Source organism: Theobroma cacao, chromosome 3 (assembly GCF_000208745.1).
Source record: "Theobroma cacao cultivar B97-61/B2 chromosome 3, Criollo_cocoa_genome_V2, whole genome shotgun sequence".
NCBI lineage: Eukaryota > Viridiplantae > Streptophyta > Magnoliopsida > Malvales > Malvaceae > Theobroma > Theobroma cacao.
The window spans coordinates 21604514-21614335 of NC_030852.1; the positions used below are offsets into that span (position 1 = coordinate 21604514).

The 9822-nt window shown below is 30.8% G+C and overlaps 1 protein-coding gene and 1 long non-coding RNA gene across 2 annotated transcripts; both read left to right on the forward strand.

The window, feature by feature from the left end:
• LOC18604683 (mini zinc finger protein 1) lies at positions 604-1172 on the forward strand. Its single transcript, XM_018116913.1, has one exon. It carries the CDS (start codon positions 774-776, stop codon positions 1041-1043), a length of 270 nt encoding a protein of 89 aa, XP_017972402.1. The 5' UTR covers positions 604-773; the 3' UTR covers positions 1044-1172.
• On the forward strand, positions 8221-9218 carry LOC18604684. The gene is made up of 4 exons (XR_001926953.1): positions 8221-8522; positions 8616-8662; positions 8758-8865; positions 8959-9218. It is a non-coding gene; the product is annotated as an uncharacterized LOC18604684 (long non-coding RNA).

Sequence of the window (9822 nt, forward strand, 5' to 3'; positions counted from 1 at the left end):
ACCATTTTAATTACTCCATTTTTGACTAATAATTCATCACTGTTTCTGGTCATAAAGCCCATTAGCTTTGATTGTGTTAGAGCATTCCTACTTGCACAAAATTTGAAATATTCCATCTTCCTAATTTCCAATATATATCCCCTATTATCTTCAAAGGCAGTTGAAATATCATATCCGAAGATAATTCTAGGGCACTTCCCGTTTTGTGTGAGGACAGGGATTTTCTCCACTCACCTAGCTCCATTTAGCCTTGTCTAATTCTTCATCAGAGAGCTACACTTTGCAGCTTAAAATTCCAAAAAGAAATGGAGCCATGAATCATGATCCAATGGATCGAAATGGAAGCAACATATCTATATATAATTAAACCAAATAATTTTTAAAAAAATATATGCCATTCTTTATGATGATGTGGCTATTGATGATTGGTGTACAGCGTAGACTGGAGTAAATCTTTTGTCTTCCTAGCTTTACCAAGGGCATGAAAATAATGGTTAAATAAGGGTGATGATCGCCCTTTCCATGGACTAGAACTATGCCACTGAACCTTATAAATATACAGGCTAGGGTTAGGGTTAGTCATCAAACCGCATAAAGGTAGCTTTTCTATTCTTATTTTTTTTTCTTCTTGTTTTTCCTTGTAGCTTAATCCACAATGAGAGCTGGCTTTTTCTTTTAGCTCTCTTCTGGGGTTGGATGAGAAAACCATTGCCAAGAAACAAGTACTACTCCAGGATTCCATCAAAGTACGGAAGAATTAGGGTTTCCAAGGGATGAAGAAACGTCAAGTGGTGCTGAAAAGTGGAAGAAGTTCTAGTACTTCATCTTCAGTGATTAGAAATGTGAGATATGGGGAGTGCCAGAAGAATCATGCGGCGAACATCGGAGGATATGCCGTTGATGGCTGCCGGGAGTTCATGGCAAGCGGCGAGGAGGGAACAACTGGGGCTCTAACCTGTGCTGCTTGCGGTTGCCACAGGAACTTTCACAGAAGGGAAGTAGAAACTGAGGTGGTCTGTGAGTATACTCCACCTAATTCTTAATCGTCGATATAGCTAAAGAACACAAAAATAGGGTAAAAAACGTCAATATATATGAATCAATTTAGCTGATTGTTGCTTGTAGATTAATGTTGTACTGGATTCTTATCATGAAAGAATCTCGAACTTCAAGTACTGTGCTCTTAAAATTTGGATGGTTAAGATGTAAGCCCTGTCAAAATTCAAAAAATATTTATATATATAATTGTGTTTTTCCACAAAGGTTGGGAGATGGTCGAGTCTTCCCTTTTCATTTTCATTCAAAATTTTCTTTATAATTTCCATCTGAATTCATTATAACGGTAGTTGTTATTTAGAGTTATTGGATGATAAAAGGAGAGGAAGATAACATAAAAGTTCAAATTATTTTGTCTTAGTAGGCACTGGAAATCTTTAGGCAATCTGCAAGAACACACTCATAAAAAGAAAACAAAAGGTTCTATCAACTAGGTTCTATCATAATATGATGTACATGGAGGAAATGAATTGCAAAAAATGGGCATATTACTATCTTTACAACATAATGCTCCTCATAAAGTTAGCAATCTGAATCTTAAGGTTAGATATGTATGGAAAACAATGCGGAGCTGGAACTCATCATGACCCAATTTATTTAGAATACCTGGAGAAACTCATGATGAATATTAATACTTTTCTTGCTCGTGAAGCATGAGCTGTCTTGGCAGTTCATTGCAAGTTATGTTTAATTGAATTTGATGAGGATAATCCTTGGTTTTTAATTATTTTGCAACCTCGAAGTGTGTGCATCAAACGAGGGATCAGACAAGCTAACCTGAATGAAAGTATTAGCTTTAAACTGTTTCGTCTAGTTGATTAAGTCAATGACAAAGCCTATAAACATGTTTCACTTATCACAAAACAGCTAGTCTCCTTACGAATAGATTCTTGATGCATTGTTTTCCAAACTCCTAAGCTTTGTCATTCTACTCTTGAGTTCTAGTCATTCTAGTTTGTTCTTGCTTCATGTTTTTAGCTTCATTAACAACATAATTAAACATCTCACATCAAAGGGGAAGAGAATAACAAATCAACCAATGGCACATACTCAAACAACACTTTTCATTTTTTAATATGGGAGGCAAAAGATGCATGGAAAGATGTACCCCTTGTTCAATCTTCTTTTGACAATGAAACAGGTTAAATAGGTTGTGTTGTATTGGTAAAGAGAGTCCCTATCCTCACCTTTTTTTTGGTTTTAATTTTATAAATTAAAAGAATCTTTCTCTGTGTGGTTGGATAGTTTATCCTTGTAACAATCATTTAGCATTTGGAATATTTTATGTTTCAGAGGCCCACAGATATCCAATCATGTTATCTCCTATTTTTTAAAAAAAAAAAATTTAATAGTTCCTTTAAGGTCACTAAAGCTTTTAAACTTCAGAATATATAAAGCGGCTTCCTCTATTTTGGGGTCAGTGGGACTTAATAGAAAAGAACATAGAATATATTTAAGAGAAGAGGTTACAAAGAAAACCAATATAATTTAAACAAGCGGAAAGGCTTCTCTCCATCCATTTTCTTGAAGGTGTTTGCACTCTTCAAATTTGTAATACACTATATGGGAAAAAGATATGTCTAGGTTGCACTACCCTCTGCTAATAAAAATTAATCAAATATTGTCAAAAACAGGAACTCAACTTCGCATCCTTAATGGTCTAAATAAATGACTTGTCTATATATCTGCAAGAGAATACGTTCAAGTGTTATATATATAGCATAAGATTTGCTTGTTAAACTCCCTTTTGAACTTTGTCATTAAGAAGTCAGAACATAAATTAATAACTTCATGTAAAATTTAAATCTAGAGTGCTAGAGATTGAAACTACTACTTTGAAGAAAGAAGATACGGTATAGCATACAGAACGAGGAGTGAGTTACACCAAGGATAGAATCAGTACAAGCAAGATGCTGATAGATAAGTTGACCAGTAGACAATGAAAACTGTTTATGTGCTATGCTGGTTTTAGGATAATATTTTCTTATATATCTATAGATTCTAAATCAGACAGGCAACTTAATTTGTAAAATTTCTTTTCTATTATTACAAGTCAAAGAATCTTAAAAACTTTGCACTCATAGGAAAAAATTGGATTGTGAGTAGCCCTTTCCAGTACCACTATTTGATTAGTCAACCAGAATGCTGATCAGACCACATCTTGATCCTGATCCTGATCATGTTGAAGTATTGTAGGACTATCCAGCATGGACAAACACTATAAAAATAATTCACATACCCTTATTGGATGTAACTTCTGGAATGTAGCTATATCGTCCTTCCCAGGATGTAAGCTTGCCTAGTTTCTTTTTGTTCCCTTTGTTTCTATGCCTTCAAGGGTCTCATCTCATGTCCATGTGAAATGTTTGTCAAAAAGACAATTGAAGGAAACTAAGTAAAAGTAAAGGAGAGGGAAAGGAAGGTTAATTGGTACAGTGCTTTAGGAGAATGTTAGCCTCAAGAATCTAAAGAACCTATCTGATGAACTACACTGTCGGTTCATTGTTCACACCAAGATGATTAATGACGAACCAAATGTTTTCCTTAACTCATACTTAGTGTGTATGCATATGTATGCATGTAAAATGTGGGAAGATTAAATGAAAAAACAAGCTGCTTGAAAAGGCATTCTAAGTCAATATTTTCCATTTAAAAGCTTGACAATAAAGGGCTTTCAGAATATGACAAGCTGATAGCGTGTATCCAGATATATACATCATATGAAATAAATATTTAGGGTGACGATGTATCTTTCATAGGAGGATTTTAGCTGCAGGTATATTTCGAGAGCTAGTAAATACGTACTTGGTATGCGTTATTTTCTATTATGATTTTATGATATTAAGCTGCTTTTGTATTCCGAAAGAACCATGCATAAAATCCGCAGCCCTATTTAGCTTTATGTTTTAGTTGGTGTCCTAATTTGCTTAACCATTAAGTATCTTCATTAATGTCCTTTCTCATCCGTCTTAGAAGGAAGCAGCAATATTGTATTGAAGAACGCTATCCGAAGTTAAAACGAATAATGTCAGAGCAACTTGTGCCTTCTGCTTGTGGCGTAACTTTCTCCTTAAACATTTTTACGATTAACGAGATCTCCTTGGCTTTTCCCTAGGATCCATTATATATTCAGCTTCTCACATGTTTTAGATCCAAAAATTATTTATAGATGGTGTACACACTATGATCTGTTTTTTGTTCTTTTTTTTTACATTCTTAGAGAGAAGTTTAGTTTATTAAAATTAACATTGTTTAAACTACATAAATTCTTCTTTTCTTCAATACTTAATTATGTAACTGTGGTTGAAGTTGGAGACCTAAGATTAATGGGTTATTTTTGCCAAGATCAATGTGAAATTTTGTAAACAAGTTTGATAAAGCATGCATCCTTAATTTGTATATTCTTTTTCAAGCAAGTGTGATATTCTCGTGTATATAAACATTTGATTTAATGATAAATACATGTGTCTTTTTACTCAAAAAGTAGGTTCAAAATTCATTTTTCTCCAAATAAAAAAAAAATGTTTGATACTAGCATGTATGATTTATCCTTAATGATCAATAATCCTATAATTCTTAATCTTTCCAATGATCATGGTGAATTACCGGATGAAAGAATATTGAATCCACTATTCCCTTCCACTATGGGACTATCTACTAATTGCATCCTATGTATTGATGCTGAGACCAGTTATGCTTCCCGAAAAAGTAATCTTATAGCCATGATCCATCTAGATAAACGGTATGTGAGCTTATTCCTTCAGCAATTAATTGGCTTCAGCATCTTGGAAGTGGCAAAGGATAGAAAGGATCAATATGAATGCATCCTGATCCTGTCCTAACTCTTTCGTATTTTATATATGATGGGCTAAATGGGCCTACCGGGCTCCATGCCCTTTCTCTCATTTTGAGGCCTGAAATTGATGGAGATAATAATCCCAGGGAGACTGAGGGGAAGGAGAATGAGCCAGGGAGATTACACAATCCCAAGAACCATCCTTTTCTCTTTGTTGTGTGTGATTAAGTGAATGGAGTGAGGGAGAGATTGTTATATTAACATGGCTGCTCGAACTTGAAGAAACAATGATACAGGCCGAACGTCCAAGTCATTAAAAATCCACTATCCCAATTTCCGAATGTTGCTGGGGAACTGTCAAAGAAAGAAAATGAAAATCTAAATTGTGCAGCACAAACTACCAATGCAAATTCAATGGGCTCACAGGGTTGGAAAGTTGGAACCGGTTCGATCCACAAATGCGGTGCCCGTGCCTCCATTAAACTTATTTTTAGAACCAAAAAAATAAGTCAACTGATGAAACTAACCCATATTTTCATGTACTTTTTCCCTTTGGTTGATAAAGCAGCAATTCATCTACTTGTTTCTTTGCTTTCTTGCCATTTTATTTCGTACATACGAGTCCCTCTCAGTCAGGTTATTAGTACTAGATGGATACAAGATGTGCTCCAACTTCGAAGCTTATAAAGTAAATATCAGCATCAACTTCAACTACCCCTGGTCCATTTAATCACCAAATTTTTTCCTCAACCAAAGTAGGATTTATTTATATATATGTCGCGGAAACTTACAGTGAAAAGAGATCAGCCCACGCTAACAATAGACCATATAGCTCCTTGTGGCGGTATAGACATTTGCCACTGCATACATGATAAGGAGAGTAGCATAATCCTACTAAAATAAGGCAGAGTCGTAAAGCACAAGTGATAGCAAGAGAACATCATGTGACAGCAGCAGGAAACCATGAACTATTTACCATCATCCTGAAAACATAGTCTTTGTCCACTCCATATTTGGCTAATGCATCCGCAAATGAGTTCCCCTCATCCAACGTGTGGGCAATGGCTACTTCACTAATAGACTACATAAGATTCACTACAAAAAAACACAGTTTTTCCGACAGAAAAAATTCCGTTGAAAATTTTCAACCGATATCAATCCAAAATTTTTACTGTTATTTCTGACAGATTTTTAACGGAATATTTTCGTTGGAAATCCGTTGGAAAATTTGTTAGCTCCAAAAAAAAAAACTCGGACCAAATTTTTCAACGGATTTTCAACGAAATTTTTCAACAGAAAATATTTCGTTAGAAATCTGTTGGAAATTTAAAGAACAAAAAAATTTTGAAAGCTTTTAAACAGATTTGCAGCGGATTTCCAACGGAATTTAAACAAAAAGTTATACTAATTTTTCCGACAGATTTCCAACGAAAAATTTTTGTTGGAAAATTTGTTAGCCCCAAAAAAATTCTCCATCCAAATTTTCCAACAAAATTTTCAACTTCATTGGAAATCTGTTGGAAAATTATTTTTCAATCAAAAAAATTTCAGCCATTACCATTTCTGACAGAATTTCCAACGGATTTACGTTGGAAATCCGTTGGAAAGCTTAAGGAGTAAAAAAATTAATGAGACCGGCAAAGTTTCCAATGGAAAATTCCATTGGTAATAGTAATATTTTAATTTTTTCTTTAAAATATTTTAAACTTTTTATAAATTTTATTAATTTTTTATAAAAAATAGATATTAATAAAAGCAAATACATATATATTGAAGGTATAATATTTAAAAGTTTAAGTATGTTTTCCTTTGATTAATTTTGTACATTTTTTTAAAACTTTATTGAATCATATATTATAAATTAATAATTCCAAATTCATTAATTTTATAACATTAAAAAATTTATAAAAAAGAACAAAATAAATTTGTTAAATTTATAAAAATACATGATATGATATAATAATAAATTAAACAAAAAATAATAATACTTTATGTACGTTTTAATATTAATTAGTTAATATATATAAATTAATAAGATATATTTATAATAAATGTATTAATATAATATATTTAAAATATATTAATTTATTATATCTATGTATACAAATTAGAATCATAGTTATAGAATATATATATAGATAAACCTACTGTATTCACAAAAAAAATCTATATGTATAATCTATTGTATTAATATGAAAGTACAAGTTATATTCTTTAATTGATATAACTTTATAATTAAGTTAATATATATATATATATATGTATGTATATGTTTACATACATATATATATGCATACAACTTTATGTATATGAGTTAATATATATGTTTATATACATGTATATGAGTTAATACATATATGTTTACATACAACTTTATATAACTTTATAACTAAGTTAATATATATATGTATGTATATGTTTACATACATATATGTATGCATACAACTTTATGTATATGAGTTAATATATATGTTTACATACATGTATATGAGTTAACACATTTATGTTTGCATAAAACTTTATATAACTTTATAATTAAGTTAATATATATATCTATGCATTATTCACAAAAAAAATCTATATTTATAACCTATTATATTAATATATATGTATATGAGATATTAAAATATCCTACATATATATATTAATATATTTTATATGTAAGCTTCTAGTAAATTTCATTTATATGATTACAGTTATTAATTTTATTAGTTATATATTATCATACTTTTTATAAAATTATATTGATAATTTGTAATATATCAAAGTATAACATATAATTTGTATCATAAGTATATGTATATAATAAATTTAGTAATATAACATTAAGTTTTACATTGAGTAATATTAAAAAAATAAATTTATTAATAAAAATTAAAATATTCACATTTGTGTCATTGTGAAGACTTGAACCTCTGACCACATGTTAAATGAAATAAACTTTAATCAATTAAAAATTTATTTAATTTTAAAATTTTTTTCTAATATTATGTATATTTTTTACATTATAAATTTATTTTTATAACTTTTTAATATAAAAAATATGTTATAATTTTTTTAAAGTTTTAATATAAAATATTTTAAAATCAAAATTTAAATTTTAATTTTCATGAAAAAACCTTGACGAAATACTAAAGCATTATATGAGTTTATTACATGAAATGCTTATAATTTTTATTAAAAAATAAAAAAATGTTTCATTGGATAAATAATAATTTTGGTTTAGTAACTGATTAATTGGTAAATACATAATAAATTCTAAAAGGAAGCGGTTAAAAAATCCCAAAATTCACTTTTGGCGCCGAAGAGTTCCCGGTGAAGAGGCAAATATTTCTATTAGTGCGCGTTAAATTCAAAAAACTAAAGATGCCAAATGCAAAAGGGCAGAAATTCTGGGCTTCTCCCGCCAACTCTGTCAGTTATCTTTCCTCGAGCATTTCTCCATTTTCTTTAAAAGGCAGCTTTCGTGTTCCCAGAGAGAATTAGTGGGAAAAGAATAGAGAAAAGTGAAGAAAATCCGATAACCCATTTCTCCAGAGGGCCAATATGGATCTGTCAGACATAGCGAGAAAGCTCGATCTCTCAGAACAGAAGCTGCTGGTTCGAAAAGAAGCGGAGCTCCACCACCTCTGCCATGTTCAGTTTGATTCCTCCATTATCGGCGTCATAAGTACTTTCATACTCTAGTCGTTTACTTAAGACCCCCGATGAGAAGTCAAACGTTGAAGCATTAATTCTATTCTTTTTTTTTTCCTGTTTGTAGGGTGAGGTTTGTAGAGCTATAATCTGCTTGGAAATTGCTGCTACAAGGTAACATACATTATCCTTCTTTTTTCCTTTGTTAATCAATATGCTCTAAGTTTTTAATTATGTTTTGTTTGATGTAATTTTTATGAAATTTGTAGGTTTGGGGAGGTTATATTTGATAGACAGAAAGCTATCAAGTTAAGAGGAATGTCAGAGAAGGCTTACAATAGATCTTTTAATTCCCTGCAGAATGGTCTAAATATCAAGTGAGTTTCTCCCTTTCTTGCTTTTAAATTTGCATTGTAGATTGAAGTATTAGTAAATTCAGATTTTAATTTGGAAAAACAATGGTGTTTCAGGACGACGCTGGATATTAGAGAATTCGGGATTCAATTTGGATGTGTTAGGCTCATTCCCTTTGTGAAGAAGGTCTTGTCTCTGCAAGACCCTTTTCCTTTATATGTGTTCTTTGATTTTGGTCTCTTTAAATCTGTTTCCTTTCAAGATTGCTTTGTGTTTGAGAGAATGCCTGAAAGGGTAAATCCCTAATTTAAACTATCTTTACTGTACTCAAATTTGTTAAGATTGCAATCCTCAGCACTTTGATGACCTTTTTTCATTTGATTATCAGATGAAGTGATGTGGGTTCTTTTTTTTTTATTTTTTCCATTTTGTGAAATTTTAGGCACATGTTAATATTTTATTGTAGGAAAAGTGTTTTTAATTTGCAAATCAAGATGTTTTGATTCGACAAATATGAAAAAAAATTTATTTCAATCGGTTAAGAGATATACTTTTAAAAGAAAAAAATAAAGTAATGACAAAAGCTAAAACAAACAATATTAGGAAATTTTTCTAATTGAATTTTCCGTTTGAATATCGTTTCTAACAAAATTTTTCATTGGAACATCGTTTTCAATGAAATTTTTTTCAACGGAATTTTTCGTTTCAATTTTTTTTTCCAATGGAAATTTCATTTTCTTTTTGTAGTGTTTTCCAATGGAATTTTCATTTGAAATTTTCAATGGATTTTCTTTCTATAGTGTTTTCCAATAGATTTTCTTTCTACAATGTTTTCCAATGGAATGTTAATGGGGAGATGTCACAAAGCAAATTTTTCCAACGGAATTTTTCGTTAGAAATTTTCAATAGATTTTCAACGGAAAGTATTACCGACGAGATTTTTACCAACGAAGTTTTTAACAAATTTTTCCGTTGGAAAT

Excerpts from the sequence above, each read along its gene's own strand:
- LOC18604683 (XM_018116913.1), top strand. The coding sequence starts at position 774 with ATGAAGAAACGTCAAGTGGTGCTGAAAAGTGGAAGAAGTTCTAGTACT.